The 18,951-nt window shown below is 53.3% G+C and overlaps 1 protein-coding gene across 3 annotated transcripts in view; it reads right to left on the bottom strand.

The window, feature by feature from the left end:
• The window catches only part of PREX1 (phosphatidylinositol-3,4,5-trisphosphate dependent Rac exchange factor 1), a 184,316-nt gene that overhangs the window by 69,571 nt on the left and 95,794 nt on the right, over positions 1-18,951 (bottom strand). For all 3 annotated transcript variants that reach the window (XM_049650647.1, XM_049650648.1, XM_049650649.1), the window contains 3 exons: positions 16,787-16,888; positions 7,457-7,618; positions 687-820 (listed from right to left, as the gene is read on the bottom strand). In XM_049650647.1, coding sequence (XP_049506604.1) covers positions 687-820; positions 7,457-7,618; positions 16,787-16,888 — 398 coding nt within the window. The remainder of the gene's footprint in view (positions 1-686; positions 821-7,456; positions 7,619-16,786; positions 16,889-18,951) is intronic.

Here is an 18,951-nt window from a genome sequence, read left to right as displayed (position 1 = left end):
TACCACTCACCCACCCATCCATTCACTCCAGTGAAAGATACAGGATGCAAAAGTACTACCCTTTCCCTCAAAAAGCTTAACAGTACAAGAGCCTTCTGCCCTTGAATCTCCCACCTCTGGGTCTCAGAATCACAGGGTGTTAGCGTCACAAAGAATCTCCAAATTTCTACCACCATCTAGACCCACACTGTCCAATATGGCAGCCACAAGCCACATGGGGCAACTGAGCACTTGAAACAAGGCTAGGACAAATCGAGACATGCTGTAAGTTTAAGATATGCAATAGATTTTGAACCCTTAATGTAAAAAAAAAAAAAAAAAAAAAAGGATGCAAAATATCTCTATAATTTCCAAAAACTGATTACATGTTGGTTATATACATGAAAATGATAATATTTAGAGATATGTTGGGAAAAACAAAATACATTATTTAAATTCATTTTGCCCGTTCCTTTTTGCTTTTTTTAACGTGGCTACTAGAAAATTTTAATTAACACATGTGGCTCACCTTATATTTCTATTAGACAGTGCTCATCGAGAACAAACCCCTCAGCTGAGAAAAGGGATGCCAGGAGAGGAAAGTGACAAGCCTAAGGTGTCACCTTGAGAAAGTGTCAGGGTCCCACCCAATCCCTGCCTCCAGGCCCACCTGGGCAGCCCCGCCCCCAACCTCCCCAGCAGCTCACCTGGATTTCCTCTTGCAATAGACGAGGAGGTTGTCAAAGAGGAAGAAGGCCCTCTCCTGGATGTTGCCCGCAGAGATTTTTAACAAGGTGCCTTGTAGGAGGAGCTGGGTACAGATGTCCGTGAGGTTAGAGCCCTGGGAGGGTGACAAGGGGCACAGGGAATGAGCTGGCCAATCCAGGAGAACACCCTTCCTTCCCAGAGACAGAGCCTACCACGTCCGTCACACCCCAAACTCTAAGTGAACCATTGCAGGCAAATCTGTCAGCGGACAGAAAATCTGGTCCGATCGATGGCTTCTATCTGTCGAGCACGCGAGAACAATACCAGGAAAAGCATCTCAAGATGCCCATTTCACAGAAGAGAGTCCTGGGCTCAGGGAGGGGAAATGACCCATCCAGCCCCAGTTGGCATCTGGTTTTATTTTGGTTCAGTTCTTGTTTGGGGTTTGGGGGGGGGGGGGGGGTTGTTTGTTGTTTTATTTTTGCCTATCCCTTCCTCACTAGGTCTTGACTTGTTATTGTACTCCCCCCACTAGAATGCCACTTCTATAAGGACGGAAAGCATTACCAACATTACCAAGCATTTGCCGCTGGTTCCCAAGCACCCGTAACACTCTCGGGCACACGGCAGGTGCTCAAGAAATGCCTGTACAGCAGGTGATAAACAGAGCACGAACATCGTGGGGCAGGATTCTTACAGCATTTACTTTAGCTGCAGACATGACGACAGATGGAGACAGTTCCCAACCTCTATGCTAAGTGACGGGGAGGCTAAGACACTAAGTGTGCGTGAGGTTCACTGAACCTCTGTGAGGTTCCAGGCGGTGGCGTCAGGAAAGGAACTGGGGGGACGACACAGGTTTGTCGGGAGCTCGGGGAGGCCCAAGGACCGTGGCACGGAGCTCTCAAAGTGCTGAACGAGAGGAAGCTGGAAACACACCTGGGAGGGCACAGGACGCCAGGTGTCCATGCTCCTCGTCGAGCAAGCACAGGAGTGGAGTTTAGCCGACACTGACTAACAGATTCCATTTCGGCCACAGACTCCATTTCCCAGCATCCCTTGTTCCAGCTGCGGTCATGTGACTAAATCATGGCCGGTGTGCCCCACTTTTACACTACTCCCTTGAAAGGAGAGAGCTTCCTCTCCTCTTCTTCCCTTCGCTCTTGCCACGGCTGGCAGACAGCCATGGCGGTGGGAGTGCGCCGTAGCAGACGGCAGAGCAAGACGCTGGAAGGAACCCGGGTCCACGCAGAGCAGAGCCGCCCCCAGCCTGCTCTGCTACAGAGGAAGAATCTTCTCCCTCACTCATGCCATTATCTCTCCTTTCAGCAGCCAGCCCTGTACTAGAACCAGTACGTTAAGGTAAGGACCAGGCCCCGTTGATAGGCTGGCAACAGCAATGACACGGAGGCCTGAGGGCTACCACACAAGAGTGGGGTTCAGGGAGGTTCGTCTGACAAGACCTGCGGATTACAGTGACGGGAGACTGAGACGTGATGCCGTCTCCGCCCAGAGATGAACTGGAGAAAGAAAGGGGGAGAATGGTTCACAAAGTCGCCTTCCCCAAACACTCAACACCCAGAACCAAGGAGCTCATACCCCGGTGAGATGCGCTTACTCAGTTATTTCCAAGACCCAGTAAGGGGAACTGGTTCCAGAAACTCAGACATCGGGCTTTCTGCTCACCGCCCACCGCAGTCTCTCCTGCTCCGTGCCCGCAGCCCGGCTGGGCACAGCAAACTCACCAGCCTGAAGTGCCAGAGACCCCTGTGGGGCCCCCTTGGGGTTCTGGAAAACCACCTTCCCGTGGTCAAGAGCTGGGCAGCCTAGGGCAGGAGCGAGCACCCGTTCACAGAAGTCACAGCACAGACGCCTACACACTGCAGGCAGATATCGGACTCCACACACAGCCACCCAGCGAGGTCGTGAGCCTGCCCCACCAGGCTCAGGGCTCCCGTGACGAAGAACCTTCTGGACCCCCAGTATCCTCGCAAACAGGGTGAGCGTGACTCCGGGGTGATGAGGCTCCATCAATGGCCTGCTGGGGGCACACAGCAGTTCAGCAGTTCCCGGAGACCACACGCCTCCCCGCCTCCCCTCACCTCACTCAGGCCCACCCACCAGCCCTTCCAGACTCCAAAGGCGGATTTTATCTGCTTGTCTGTGACTCTGGGAACTGGCCCGACTGCAGGGCCCAGAAGCCCGACGTCACGCAGGCCTAGACCTGACCTCTCTGTCAACATCCAGGGACCACGGGGAGTCACTGAACCCAGCCTGGGAAGCTGCCCCCCCCTCCAGCCTTGACCAAAGACCACCTAGCAAATATACCTGAAATGCCAGGGACACTAGAGGGGGATGCCCCCTTCCTCCCTAGCTTTGCCGAGAAGCCCAGCTGGCCCTCGGTCTCCCCAGGTCAGCTGGCCCTGACTCTCTCCTTGAATCTGTGTCAGGGGTGGTGCTGAAAATCAGATACACAGGAAGAAGCCTACACACCAAGGTGTCCACCGGCCAGGGCTAGGGATCTGCACAGTACAGACCCCACCGACAGAAGCACTGACACGTAGAGACGGGCAAAGCTCACCACGAGCCCACGACCATTCCGAGTGTTTTATACAAACCCAGTGAATCCTCAAGAAACTCTCGCGTTACAGAGGAGGAAAGGGACACATGGCTGGTCGGCGAGCGAGCTGGGATCTGAACCAGACACGCTGGCCTGACTCTCCCACCCACCAGCCTCTACTACCCAGGGCAGGCGTCTGCCTCTTAGAAGGTAACCTGATAACCTGAAGGGCTTTCTACGCAACCGTTGCTCTAGAACAGGAGTCTCCAAAGGGGAGAGACCACAGCCCCTGGAGCACAAGGCATCCCAGGAAGGGTGAGAAGAACACAAGAGAACCTCTGGTTATGGTCTTTTTCTTTTCTTTTCTTTAATAATAATTCCATGTTTCCTCACTCCTGTTTCCTTCTGTCCCCTCATGGGTGACACATTTCCAGAGCCAGGAAGCTGAGCGTGCCCAGTTTCTTTCTTATTAAGAACATGCATTTCTTTTTATTACCGTGAGCTTTACACAAAAGTCCGTGGGGGCGTGCATCCAGAGTGTCCCCCTGCGGGAGGGTCAGCCCACACCGGGTATGAGCTGCAGCTAAAGTTGCAGGATGCTTTTTCATCTGAAGAAGAAGAAGAAGAAGAAGAAGAAGAAGAAGAAGAAGAAGAAGAAGAAGAAGAAGAAGAAGAAGAAGAAGAAGGAAGAGGAGGAGGAGGAGGAGGAGAAAAAGAAGAAGAAGAATGAAATCCAGCTTTGCTGCCACAGCTCCTCTGGACGCTTACGGAGCATGTGCTCTGAGCCAAGGAAAAAGCACTGTTCTGGGCGCCGTGCACGTATCCACTCCCAAATCCTCAAGCGACCCGAGACGGGGGGACCACCACTATCCAGACTCTTCAGATGAGGAAACTGAGGACAAGGAACCCCCTCCCCGCAGTGAGCTGGCTCATTCACTGACTTCCGTATCACAACATACTCCCATTTCCACATCCTTAGTAAAACGGATTTATGGATTAACTTATCTGGTTTTAAGTAAACCAGTCTTGGACTTTTGAAAAGGACAAAGGATGGAGGGGGGGGGGGGGCGGGGTGGAACCGCTTCGGGAGATCAAACTGATGATGCAAGCCCAAACACACAGCAAGAAAGTAGCCAAGGAGAGATTCTCCCTCCTCCCAAAATGAGTCCCTTGCCAGCCAAATTCCAAGAGTTAAATGGCAGCCGTCTAACCAGATTGGCAAGAGGTCAGACAGAAAGATCAGTAATAATCAGGAAGATTATCAGAAGTAAAGATCTGTAACCACTGCCATTCACCGGCCCCTGAGGCTGTGACTACAGAGAGCAGGAAGCCTTTGCAGGTAGCCTCACTGTTACACATGATTTTTTCTAGCTATGACATATTTTTTTATATCGCCTAAGGATCAAACTGCATTTGACTACCGGGCTGACTCCATCAGAAGAGCATGTGACTCTTGATCTCAGGGTCATGAGTTCAAGCCCCACATTGGGTATAGAGATTACTTAAATAAATGTTAAAACAACAACAACTTTCTACTACTGCACAGAAACCATGTTACTTTTTCTAAAGAGCATTCATATTCCGCATTTCACTCTAGCATCAGGATGACACCAGGCGGTACCTTCAGAGACATTATTACTAAAATTAGGCAATCGGGGGCAAATAAGGTCGGGAGAGCACCACAAAGTCGCCTGAGGCAGGACAAAGTTACAGAGCTGGGCTTCCAAATCAAGTCCCCATGCCTCAGTTTCTTTATCTGTCCAATGGCAATAATCATACCACCTCCCCTTAGTGTCGGAAACATGTAACAAGGGCTCAATAATTGCCACTAATTATTCATTCCAGCTCACTTTATTTCCTACTGTGCCAAGAAACAGCGATCAAAATAAGGACCACTCTCAAATTGTAGATTTTTCAGGGTCTAGAAGGGCCCCAAAGACCCTTAGTTCTTATTTCCCGAGGCCCTGACCAGAAGCCGACATCTAGAAATCACTTCTGCTCTGGCTGCCAAAATGCTTGCTCAATACTCCTCTCCACAGGGACGCATGTGAGAAATGTCTTTTTCAGCTGGTTTCCAGGAAACTCTCTGCCTCCCAGAAGAACTGCTATCTTCCTTTTTTGAAAATAAATATTGAGTAACTTATGTCTCCTGCTCTCTTCACCTTGGCCGTCAGGAAGCTCAAAGCCCAAAGAGGCTTAAGCACATCCTCTCTATCTGCTCTGTAGCTTAGCATATTTGCTGACAGCGGCCATGTGACCTACTGGTCAAGGAGACGAAAGGAGAAGTCTCTTCGGGGCTTCTGGGAAAGGCTTCCCTCCACTGAGGAGAAGAGCTCCCTCTCACTGCCCCGGCCATGCCCCCGTCTCCTCCTGCTTTGAAACAGGAGCTCCTGGAGCTACTGCTCTCATGGAACCAGGAGGGGAAGGCAAGAGACAGAACGGGAGCTCTGGCATCATGGGGCTGAAACAAGGCCTAAGACAACACACCCTAACTGGCACAACTGTCTGGCAATTTGCAGTTGTAGGAAATAGAAACCAAGCTACATATTTTTGTTAACGTTTATTCGTTTTTGAGAGTTGGGGGGGGAGGGGCAGAGAGAGAGGGAGACACGGAACCCAAAGCAGGCTCCAGGTTCTGAGCTGTCAGCACAGAGCCCGACGCGGGGCTCGAACTCACGAACTGCGAGATCGTGACCTGAGCCGAAGTCGGACGCTTAACCGACTGAGCCACCCAGGCGCCCCTAGGCTACATACTTTAAGCAGAAAGAGATAAGGGGCTTACTCAATCTTCAGATGGTCTACAGGAAGCAGGAATCCAAACCGGGGCTCCCAGAAAACCAACTACACTGCACAGCCGGCCTCTGCCCCAGCTGGGAGAAGGGAGGTCACACACCATCTGCCTGAGCTCGTACCACAGGAGAACACCACCCTGCTGCGTCCAGGCCTCGGGAGCTGCTGCTCAACTGTCGGCTGCAAAGCCATCCCCTGCCTGCTGGACGTGCACCACCGCCAGCCAGCGGATGTCCCAAGCCTCCTGACACCCAGGAAGCTGCGACCCGGCCCGTCTGCTAATATGCTAATGCAGAAAGCCCAGCCCCACCACAGCTGGGCTTTGCGGCAAAGACAGCACAGGGGTGGCTTCTGTCCCACCCCAGCTTCTCAATCTCAAGCGGCTGGATCCGATTTTGGCCACTCATGTCGCAAACCTAACCTACAAGGGGGACTGGGAAACGCAGCCCTTCGTTCTCTGGCTTCGGCGGGAAAGGAAGGCCCAGCGGAAGGGGGATGGGCGGCCAGCGCTGATCCACGATACCCGCCTCCTCCCCGAACCGTCTCTCCACAGCCAGACTCTCACATTCGGGATTCCCGACCACAGGGAAAAGAAGCGGAAAAATCCCAAACGTAGCAAGTGCCAGGAAACCCACAGGGTGTGAGGCACACGATCCAGAGAACAATCTAGAAGTATTTCATCTTTGCTTTTGATCTTCCGTTCCAGCTGTATTTACTCTGATACTTTTTATGTATCCAGCTTTTTCCATGTCCTTCGACAGATTTGTAGGAAATCTCTAATAATCCAAGGGAGACACAGAGGCTTAAGTGAATAAATTAGGCACCATGAGAAGGTTTCAAGAACCCCATGCCCTCGTCAGCGTGACGGGAGTATTAGCAACACCCACCCTGTACGGAGTGCCTGTCACGTGTCAGGAACAGATGAGGAAACTGAAGTTCAGAGGACTTAAGCCATTCGCCTGAAGTCACCCAGCAGGGGAGGGTCAAAGCCAGAATTCTGTCCTGGAGCAGAGCCTTAAACACTACCCTGCACCTTGGCACCAAAAGCCCCGAGGCCTATGGACACCGGGCGGGCATGGCAACAAGTGAAGGAGAGAGACTGGGGAGCAACGGGGAGAGGGGGGGACTGAGGAAAACTGGAGCTTCTAGAGGCTGCTGTCGTGGAAGACGGGGGTCCGGTGCTGCCGGTGTTTCAAAAGAAACTTGAAATCGAGGCTCTTATGGGGGCTCAACCGGAAAACAATTAAACTTTTTGTTTTTCTTTTCAACAAACACCGTGTAAGCCCAACAGCACGCGCCCTCCAGGCTGAGCGTGGTGTCCACCCGCCGTCTATACCCGCAGCTGTGTGCACCCCCCCCCCCCCCCGCCGCCGCCTCGGGCCCCGCTGGAGCCCAGGAGGCCACCTGCCCCGGACACACCTCCCAGCCTTCGATGTGGGACTGCAGCTGCTCCAAAGCCTCCAGCTTTTCCATCTGCCGCTTGGTCTCGTTGATGTTAGAGCAGACAGTCTTCATGGCCTGCAGGGCGCTCTGGACCGCGGGGTGGTCGGGGTGCTTGCCGGGGGTCCTCTTGGCGAGCTCCTGGGGGGGAGGTGGGGACAGGGATGAGGCACACCAACCCGCAGGGGACCAAACACGGCGTCCACGTCACCTGGCCCTGAGCCAAATCCCAGCAACGCTCGGTACAAACCGGGTATCCTGGGGCCGGGGAACATCATTCATTCATTGACTCATTCATTCATTCATTCATTCATTCAATGTCCCCTGAGCGCCTTCTTCATTTGTCACCAAACAGAGGAAAATTTCTCACCTGGCAGGTATTACATTCTAGTAGAGGAGATGAGCCCAAATGAAGAGAAATGACATGTACAAAACACTGTCAGGTGGTGATAAATACCAAGAAGGCAAATCCGAATGACAGGCTAGAAGGTCTGGGGAAGGCAAGTGTTCTTTCAAATGGGGAGATCAGGGCAGGCCTCTCAGAGGAGGTGACATCTGAACAGAGACTCCGGATCAAGCAAGGGAGGGAGTCCTGCCAAACTCCTGGGGAAGACCGTGCGACACAGAGGGTACAGCTAACGCAAAGGATCTGAGGTCTGAGCCTACAGGACACGTCATGAGGAAGAGTGAGGAGGGCACGTGGCTGGAGGAGAGTAAATGAGAAAGAAAGGAAAAGAGAGAGAGAAAAAAACAGACAAGACAGAGATCAGGAGGTCAGAGAGGCAGCCACACATACTGACCCCACCGAGCCCCAGTTTTCTCAGCTGTAGAATAATATAAAAAACATCCCACCCAGGGCACCTGGGTGGCTCAGTCACTTAAGCGTCTGACTCTTGGTTTCAGCTCAGGTCACGATCCCACGGTTTGTGGGATCGAGCCCCACGTAGGGCCCTGCACTGAGCCTGGAGCCTGCTTGGGGTTCTCTCTCTCTCTGTCTCTCTCTACCCCTCCCCAACTCATATGCTCTCTCTCTCTCTCTCAAAAATAAAGAAACTTAGGGGTGCCTGGGTGGCTCTGTCAGTTAAGCATCCGACTTCAGCTCAGGTCACGATCTCGCGGTTCGTGAGATCGAGCCCCGTGTCGGGCTCTGTGCTGACAGCTCGGGAGCCTGGAGCCTGCTTCCGATTCTGTGTCTCCTCTCCCTCTGCCGCTCCCCTGCTCACACCCTGTCTCTCTATATCTCTCTCTCTCTCTCAAAAATAAATAATAAACATTAAAAAAATTAAAAAATAAATAAAGAAAATAAAGAAACTTAAAAAAAAAAAAAAACCTTCACAAGGACCCGACCCGGGAAAGGGGCCCCCCCCCCTTGCCCCCCCCCCCCCAACTGCCCACCCCGGCCACAAGCACAGGCTGGGACATGCTGAAGGTCAGCCTCACTGTCATGGAAGGGCTTCAGCCACATGGTGAGTGTGACGAGAGAGAAAGTGGGGAGGGAGGTCCTGTAGGACCTCAAGTCCGCAGGGAGGGTTTACCAGCGGGGTCACTCAACCAGCAGGATCACTCAACCTGGCAGAGAGAGGTTTTCCTTCATCACTCGACCCAGACATGCCCAATGGTTCCAGTATCTCCCCATCTCTCCGCTGCCTTGAAATCACAGGTGTGATGCTTTGGCATGCCACACGTGGGTGCCAGGGCTGGCTCCGCCCCTCGGAGAGGTCACCAGCTGGGTGACCTTGGGCCAGTCGCCCTCCGTGCTGAAGAGCAGTGATAAGGGGGGTGGCAGCAGTGAAGGCCCACTCAGCCTCTGCTCTGTGCTTGCGAGCAGGGGCTGTTACTGTCCCCTTTAACAGATAAGGAGGTCGAGGCACAGCAGTACAGCCCACGACCTCCCAAAACTAAAAGGACGACGCAGACCTGTCCGTCTGGGTCCGTTCGTGGTCATGGCGAATCGGAGACCCCAGGGAAAGGGCCTCCGTGGTGAAGTGCGTAGCTGGCAGGCATTCAGTCCGTGCTGGCCACCATCAGTCTGTCGCTGACAACACGTGCTGTGACAGCAAGCAGCAATCTGGCCCCTGCCAGCCTGTCGTTCGGAGCACTCCCAGCAGAAGACCCACCTCCGAAACATCCCTTCTCCACTCACGTCGTTTCTGCCCCTGCCTGAAGATGAGCGGCCCCTTGTCTGGAGCACAGGTCCTCACGGGCCTGAGGCCCAGATGTTCTGCAACATCAGGACCCTGAGGATTTTACTGAGCACCTGCCATGTGCCAGGGACACGCCCCAGGGGGAGCAAGGAAGGGGCAGATGGAACCGTCTCTCTGGCAAAAGGCGCTCCCATGGGGGAAGGGGGACCAGACGACAGCCCTGAGTGGTGAACACAACAGAGATAAGTCGGACCAGAGGAAGGACGGTGTGTGACCCGAAGCTGTGAAATAAAGGGGTGAAAGCAGGTGTCCCGCCCCGGGGGAGGGGCGCTCCCCGAGGCTGCCGCTGCTCACTGCGCAGGAAAGAACCTGAACCGGCCTTGGAGGCAGAGCTCAGCCCAGAGGCAGGGTGGAGGGTGGGCGCCGCGAGGGGGGCAGCACGGGAGCTGGGGCAGCGGGAGCCATGGTGGGGAGAATTCTGACTTCCGGTGTCTTCTCGCAGGATCCCTGGCGGATAAGGAGCTCATTTCCTAACATCAGAGTCAGAGAAGGACTCCAAGGGACTATCCCAAAGTATCCTGAATGATATACAAAGAACTACGGTGCATCAGCACAAAAGATAATTATCCAACAGAAAATGAGCAAAGGATACGAAGAGGCAACTGTCATAAAATGAATCCACCACCACCATCCTGGTCCAGCCAGCTGCCACCTGAACCGCCAAAGTCAAACTCGGCCCCCACTCCCCACTCACGGTCCATTCTCCACACACAGCCAGAGGGATCCTGTCACAACGACATGAGACCCTGTCCCTCCCCTGCTCAGAACCTTCCTAAGGCACCTACAGCACTCAGAGAAGACAAAGACCCCGCAGTGGCCCACAAGGCCCTGCCTATGTGGCCCCATCGCCTCTCTGACCTCACTCCCCCGCTCTCTCCCTCAGATCCTCCTCTGGCCTCCTCACTGTTCCTCAGACACAGTCCTGCCACAGGGCCTTTGCACTAGCTATGCCCTCTATCTGGCAGACTCTTTTCCCCGCTACCTATACGGCCCCCTTCCTCACCTTCTCCCGGTCTTTGCTCAAAGGTCACCCTCGCAGCCCATCACCTGGTCCTTACCAACCATCTTGGCCTGAAATATTTCTCCTCCACAGCAACATGACAACTCTACAAACACGTTCATTTCCTATTCGTCCACTGACTGTCTCCCCCAGCAGAGTGGCAGTCCCACAGAGGTAGGGCTCTGGGCCGTTTTGTCCACTGTGCACCTAGCGCCAGGATGAAGGCTTCCACGTAACAGGGACTCCACAGCAGTTGGGGAATGAATAAATGGCCTTCAAACCCTCCGATGGTGCAGCACCACCCAGAACCCTCTCCTGGAGGGAATCGGGAAGACTCCCAGGAATTTGCCAAGAGAAGAACACGCTCACTGTGGGGTTCGCTGGTTTCCAGGGCTGCCCGCCTCCTCCCTCCACCGCTCGCCGCCCATAAAGGTTCTTCACGTGCCAGCTCTGAGCGGTACGTGTCCCAACTCCGGGAAACACGCCAGCCCCCGGCCATCGGGGCACTGAGGGAACGGCAACAAACAAAACAGGCCTAAACCCCTGCCCTGGCCAAGCCGACGCCCTAATGAGGAGTCAGAAAAAAATCAATCCGGGGGCGCCTGGGTGGCTCAGTCGGTTCAGCGTCCGACTTCGGCTCAGGTCATGATCTCGCGGTCCGTGAGTTCAAGCCCCGTGTCGGGCTCTGTGCTGACAGCTCAGAGCCTGGAGCCTGTTTCAGATTCTGTGTCTCCCTCTCTCTGACCCTCCCCTGTTCATGCTCTGTCTCTCCCTGTCTCAAAAATAAATAAACGTTAAAAAAAAAAAAATTAAAAAAAAAAAATCAATCCGTACACCAGGAGTCATAGAACAGAATGTGAGCTAGGGAGAGGGACTGTGAAGAAAAATTAAAACAGGGTGAAGGGACAGAGAATGGCAGAGGTGCTTCTTCTGCTCTAGCTGGGGTGGTCAGACAAGGCCTCTCCACGGAGGGGACAAGTGAGCAACAGAGCCCTGACGAGATTAGAGAGCGAGCCTCAGGATATCTAAGGTAATGATGTCCCAGAGGAAATTGCAAGTGCAAAGGCCCTGGGGCAGGAACCTGTTGTGTTCAGAGGGTGGCAAGGGGACAGATGTGGCTGGAGCAGAGTGAGAGGGATGGGAGAAGAAGCAGAGGGGGTCAGAGAGAAATACAGATTAACTGCGTAACACCTTCCAGGTGTCAGTGAGGAGGAATCTGGATTTAAATGTGAGTGACAGGGAGCTGCTAGAGGGTTTTGAGGGAAAATGACGTGAACTGGCTCAGACTTACCTCTGAGTTGAGAAGAGACAGTGGGGCACAAGGGCAGGGGCGGGAAGACCCAGTGGGGGCTGTGGCAGGGGCCCAGGGAGCGAGGTGTCGTGAAGGAGCTCGAAGGGCTGAACTCAAGAAAGAGTCCAAAGGCAGAGCCAATGGGGCCTCCTAATAGACTGGATGTAGGGTGAGCCAGAGGCAGCTTGGGTTCGGCCTGAGCAACCAGAAAAAAGAGGCCATTTATGGAAATGGGGACAAGGGGGTGGCAGGGCGGGGAGACCAGTCTGGGGGAAGGGGAGAGCCAAGCATTTCGTTTTGGGCACGTCAGATAGGAGACGCCTGTCTGACATCCAAGTAGGGGAGCTGAGTGGGCAGGAGAACAGGTCTGGAATTTGGCCGACAGGTCCAGGCTGCAAGTTGGACACAGAGATGGGGTTTAAAGCCCTGGGAATGTCCACAAAATACTTGTACATGGATGTTCACGGCAGCTTTGTTCATAGCGGCCAGAAAGTGCAAACGACCCAAATGTTCATTAGTGAATGAATGGATAAAATGTGGTTCTATACAGCGGAATGTTATTCATCTAAAAAGGGAACGAAGTTATGATTCAGGCTGCAGTGTGGGTGAGCCTGGAAAGCACTGTGCTAAGGAAGAGAAGCCAGACACAAGAGGCTGCATATTCTAGGATTCCATCAAAAAGAAAGGTCCAGAGCAGGCAAATCCACAGAGACCAGAAGTAGATGAGTGGTTGCCAAGGGCTGAGGGAAAGCGGAGTGACAGCTAATGGGTCTGGAGTTTCTTTGGAGGGTGATGAAAATGGTCTAAAATTACCATGATGAAGGTTACACAAATTTTGAATACATTTCTTTTTTTTCTTTAAAGGCCACAAAGTGGATGAGGCCACTCCGGGAGCAAGTCTAGAGAGAGAAAAGGCCCAAAGACCGAGCCCTGGGCCCACTTGTGATTGGAGGTCCGAAAGGTGAGTCACCAGCTAAGGAAGTGGAGGGGAAAGGGCCAAGGACACAGGAGGCAAAGGAGAACGGGGGGGCTGGAGTGGCAGCTGCCCCCTTTTGGGCTGAAGGGCCCGTCCAGCTTGCCCTGCACCTGCCTTGACCCGTCTCCATTATGCACCGGGCCCAGTCTGACTGAAGATGGGCAGGGACACGTTCACCACTGGGGGTCCTGAGCCACGCCAGCAGCTGGTGCACAGTGGCCCAGTGAGATCTGTGCATCACCAGGAAACAACCGAAAGGGGCAGTGACAGTCAGCCTCCCCTCAGGCACCTGTCATTTGAGCACTAGGGGCATTACCCCAAACCTGAATCATTTCCCTGGAAACACTGATGGAAAACTCAACAAAGCCTAAAAATGCCAACTGTCTATCCTGAGCCTGGGCTGGAGGCTGAGATAGAATGTTCCGGCTATTCTTAGGCAATGTTCAACTTCAGCCTTTTTCGGGCTGCTCCCAATGAGGCTTTCAATCTCGCCTCTTCTGTCTTCCCACCCGGGCTCCTTGACCCTGTCTGCCTACTGGCTTCGGAGTTCAGCTCAAACAAGGGGGCTCAGAGGGCCACAGGGACATCTGTGAGGGCGTCAGCGTTGCAGGGGCCGGAGGAGGAAGCTTGAGGGTTTGGGCTCATGGTATCGTCTTTTAAAATCCGCTGGAAAATGTGACAGGAAGGAGGGACTCAGGAGGGGTATGAAGAGTTGTCCACAATCCCAGCTGTTCTCTGATGCAAACGTTCCAGCTGTGGGTGCCAGAGGCCAGGGCACAGAGCAATTCTGTCAGGCAGGGAGCATGGCACGTCCCCACAGGAATCCAAGGGCCTGCTGGCTGGTCCCCGGTGCTATCTGCACTCCCGGTAAACACAGCTGGAGACCGAGGAAACGGGGCGAGTAAACAGCCACTTGGTCAGGACAGCAAAGCCACAGCCAGGCTGCATCATCATTTCCTGTGGGCAGTTACTCTAGTTCTGTTCTTCTCCGTCTGCTCTCCTGGGAATCCAGAGCCCATAGATTCCACCAGACCAAACTGTGGCCCCTGGGGCCTCAGAAACGCCTGGGCCTCCCATTGAGAGCTTAGAGTCCGCCCCCATACATAGGTCTAGCTCCACTGCTTGTTAAAATACGTTATGGAAACAGCCACTCCCCACACCCGCCGAGACCCCAGACTTTTCCAAGGTCCAGAAAGCAAAGGGTTAACACCTAGGAAGCCTTGGTTGGGCTGTGGGGCTAGAGTCGGCCTTTGCTCTAATGGGTCAGATGTTCAAGGTTTTAAATCGCAGGAAAGAAGGAACAGAGCAGCCACTGAGCCACAAAACACAAGGCCACCGGCCTTCCCAGACCCCTGCTTAGGGAACTGAGAAGGTCAGCATCCCCAGAACCCAAGCACTCTGGCAGCTTAATTCCCCAAAGTGCTTAACAGGCAGTGTAGCCTCATGGTTGGAGGGCGGACCTCTAGAAAAGGGCTCAAATCATGAGCCCTACAGCTCCCCTACTATGTGGCCTGGAACTGGCCACTTCCTTCCTCTGTGCCTCAGTCTCCCAAGTGGGGCTAACCGCAGGGCCTCCCTCATCGAGTTGTTCTAGGAATTAAGTGAATAGATATCTGATCATCTGTATGAATAACAGCCGTATCTGTGTTAGTACAAACCACGTATTACACGTGAGTAAACTGAGGCCCAGAGAAGTGACGTGCACCAAGTCAGGCAGCGAGTAAATGGTGGAACTAGAATTGAAATCCCAGCAGCCTATGGCTGCAAAGCCTGGCTCTACCCCAGGGGTCAGCAGACTTTTTCTGCAAAGGGCCAGATAGTAAATATTTTAGGCTTTGTTGGCCACATCCGGCCTCTGTGACACAGTCTTCTTTGTTTGTTTTTTGGGTCTGTTTTTTTTTTTTTTTACAACCCTTTAAAAAAATGTAAACATCATCCTTAGCTCCTGTGTTGTACAAAAACAGGCCATGGGCTAGGTCTGGCTCACAGGCCACAGGGTTGGCAACCCCTTGCCCTAAACTGCTACGGAGCCCTGCCTCTTAAATGCAGGCATCTGGGGCAAGTTTGGAAAACACCACCAGACAGACCTAATGAAGCACACCTGTAGGTCCAGTTCAAGCCACAGGCTACCAGTTTGCAAGTTCCACCTGGAGCTCCTTCTGCACCAAGGTGAAGAGCTAGAGACACACGGCATTTCAAACACGTGTTTACGGGTCAAGAGCAGCGGCGAGAACAACCACAGAAGGTCCTTTTGAGATCCCTGGGACAGACAAACAGCAGGAGGCCATTGGAGGTACAGAGAGTACTGTGTCCCCCAGCCATGGCTGCACAGGTTAGGGGCCTCTGTTCACAGACCCCAGAAAGGGTCTGGTCCAGCTCAGAGACTCAAGGGTCCCCCACCATCTCCGGCAGAAAGCCAAGTTCAGGTTGGCCCTAGTAATCTTCCCCTCCGCTCTGCCTTCCAGTTGATGGAGGAAGGATGCATGTGGCCTCAATGACAGGTGCATGAATGAGGCACCATCAGCCAAATTAATCCACCAGCAGGGACCCCCAAGGAACGGCCGTCAGATGCCAGGCCTTCGGGATGGAGCCAGGGCAGGCTTGGGCCAACGGCCACCGTTTCCAAGGGTCGAAAACCCTGGGCGGAGAGCAGCGGACGGCGGCAGGGCCATCCACCCAGCTGGGGATCCACCCAGAAGCCAACTCTGAAGCTGAGAATTAAGATTTCTGGGGCGCCTGGGTGGATCAGTCGGTTAAGCATCTGACTCTTGATTTTGGCTCCGGTCATGATCTCGGGGTCATGGGATCGAGGCCCTTATTGGGCTCTACACTAGGCATGGGGCCTGCTTGAGATTCTCTCTCCCTCTCCCTCTGCCCCTCCCCTGCACTCACTCTCTCTCTCTCTCTCTCTCTCTCTCTCTCTCTCTCTCTCACACACACACACACACACACACACACACTAAATAAAAAATTAAAAAATAATAATAATTAAAAAAAGAATTCTTGGGTCACCACCCAAGCAGCAAATCTTCCCTGGCCCGCCCTACCAACACTAAATCAAAGGTGGCTAAACAGTGAAGAAGACAGCAGGTGTGTGGTTTGAGCTCGGTGCACCCAGCATCACCCGTATCCTCTTCTGCAAACAGCCAGGACAGTGATGAGGAGCTCCCGCGTCCCCCACCCACCGGCTTGTGGCCTGTGGGATCGTGTGATTGGTTGGAGGTTGGAGCACATGACATAAATCTGCACCAATTAGAGCTCGTTTGCTCAGAGTGACTGGGTCAGGCGTGGAGCACCTCATCCTGATATCAGCCAATGAAAACAGAGCGCTGCCCAGCTCACGGTCACTGGACCACGTCTCAACCAATCAGAGCCCAACACTGCCCAGCTCGTAGCCACTGGGGTAAAGTGTAAGCTCAAGTGCCTGGGAGAAGAATAAAGGGCACAAGCAAAGATTTCATGTCATTGGCTCACATTAAACCACATGACTCAGGCCCAAACCACTCAGAACATCACATTCTTCCGGCCACAGGTGGCCAAAGCCTGAGGGACTCTGGGAACTTAGGTCAGAGCTACTAAACGAAAGGTTCCCTCTTTCCCACTACCCTTGAACTTTGGGAGGTGTGAGGCCAGGGTACCACGACCACCTGGTACCACACGGAAAACAGAGCTGAACAGTGGAAAGCAGAAGGTCGCCGAGGGATCCGGCCCGGCCCAGAGCCAGCACCACCCCTATACGTCTCAGCTACTTGGACTCACAAGTGTTTTGATTAAGCCAGTCAGAGCTGGGTTTTCTGTCACTTCTATTGCAGAGAGAGGAGATGGGGGAACATCTCACCTTGAGGAGAAGGGGGTACTTGCAAATCCTCTGAATTGGAGACAGCAGGTAGCCCTCCAGAGGGATGTCTGTGGTCTTCCGGCCTCCCAGAAGCATGCAACTCTGCAAAAGGACATAAGACCTTCATTAAAACTCACCAGCGATGGCAGAGGGATTTGGCCACCTTCAAAGAACCATGGGGAGCACTCTTAAAACACCGCAACAGACTTTGGAAGCAATTTAGCAACACCCAGGGGAGATGAAAATGAAAATATGCATCTCTTCAAGCCAGCACAAAGCCCAGATCAGGGGCTGGCAATCGACGGCCCGTGAGCCAAATCCTGCCCACTGCCTGTCTTGGTAACCAAGGATTTCCTGCAACAGAGCCACATCTATTTGCTTTCGTGCCATATCTGGTTGCTTCCAAGCCACCACGGCAGAGCTGAGTAGTTGCAACAGAGACCATGCAGTCACAAAACCTGAAATGTTTACTGTCTGGCCTTTTACGGAAAAGTTTGCTAACTCCTGATCTATAGGAACTATCGGAGCTTCGAGACACGCACCAGACGCAGGAGCATGGACGTTCAAAACTGCCTCGTATGGAATAGCAAACAACGGAAAGCGAGGTAAAGAGCCATCAACTGCTCGCGTTTTGTGAGTTCGAGCCCCACACTGGGCTCTGTGCTGACAGGGTACAGCCCGCTCAGATCCTCTGTCCCGCTCTTCTTGCCCCTCCCCAGCTTGCTCTCGCGTGCTCTCTCTCAAAAATAAACAGTAAAAATAATTAAAAATAATCTCTAAAAAAAATAATAAAAATAACCATCAACTGAAGACTGGGAAACTATGCCTATGGTAGACTGACACAATTGCCACACTAAATGGCGGTAAAAACGGGGGACCTGACAGTACGCAGAGGGACACAGATGGACCCCAAACACCAGAGGATGTGCATGGTATGAACCCATCTACAGAAAGCTTTTAAAAACACACAACACAGGGGCGCCTGGCTGGCTCAGTCGGTTAAGCATCTGACTTCAGCTCAGGACACGATCTCTGGGTTCATGGGCTCGAGCCCCGCATCGGGCTCTCTGCTGTCAGCACAGAGCCTGCTTCGGATCCTCCATTCCACCCCACCCCACCCCCCCACCCCGCCTCTCCCGTGCGTGCTCTCTCTCTCTCTCTCCCAAAAATAAATAAACATCTAAAGAAAATAAAATAAAAACACACAAAACCAGGCATTGCTTATGGAGAACACATCTGTAGTGAAATACAAAAACATGGGTGGAAAAAAAATAATAAACCAAATTCTAATGGGGGGAGAAGTTACCTCTGTAGAGGGAGGGTAACAGGATTTGGAAAGTGAACTGGGTCCCTCACCATGCCCCTCACAGTCCTGTCCCTGGGGCTTACTATGTGCCCAATATATGCATGCATGCACGAATGAATGAATGAATGGACAAACGAATGACACAAAGGATGAACAAACTGTCAGCACATCCCACAATCTCCGCCTTCCTCCTCAACACCATGCTGGCAGACTGCAAACGAAACAGGAACTCTCGGGAAAAAGAATTCTCATTCATTCATTCATTTATTCATTCATTCATTCATTCCACGAATTTACACTGTGTGCTTGCTATGTGCTGGGCACAGTTCCAAGCACGAGGAAACCTGCCCAGCAAAGCAGACAAATTCCCTGCTTATACTGCAGTGAAAATGAGACCAGGGAACATTTACCGTGCACTTACCACGTGCTAGGCTCTGTGCCTCATGCTCTGCCTCTATGTAAAGTTCATCGTCGCGGCCCCCGCAAAAGCAGGGGTACTACCCCCCCCCCCCCATGACAACTGGCACAGAAAACTGAAAGAGCAAGTCCAAGACTCAGGGGGGCTGCCTTCCAGGGATCTCAAGGGGCCCTCTCCTTGGAGAAGCAAGACCCCAGGGCCCCCAGGGCCCCCAGGGCCCCCAGGGCCCCGGCTCTGACAGGAGCTGCGTGGCCCCCGCACCTCCCCCAGGCACAGATGGGGAATCGGAGCTGTGGCAGCTGGGAGATGCCAGGCCCCACACTGTTCACACTCGGGCCTTTGTCCTCTGAGCCAGTGCTCAGCACAAGCTGCCCTGGTGATGTCAGCTCCGGGCAGAGAGAGGGGAGCCTGGGGGTAGCGGAGTGCTTTCCAGAAGCCCCC

The sequence above is a fragment of the Panthera uncia genome, assembly GCF_023721935.1.
Source record: "Panthera uncia isolate 11264 chromosome A3 unlocalized genomic scaffold, Puncia_PCG_1.0 HiC_scaffold_11, whole genome shotgun sequence".
Classification (NCBI taxonomy): Eukaryota; Metazoa; Chordata; class Mammalia; order Carnivora; family Felidae; genus Panthera; species Panthera uncia.
This window is presented reverse-complemented; position numbering and strand designations above follow the sequence as displayed.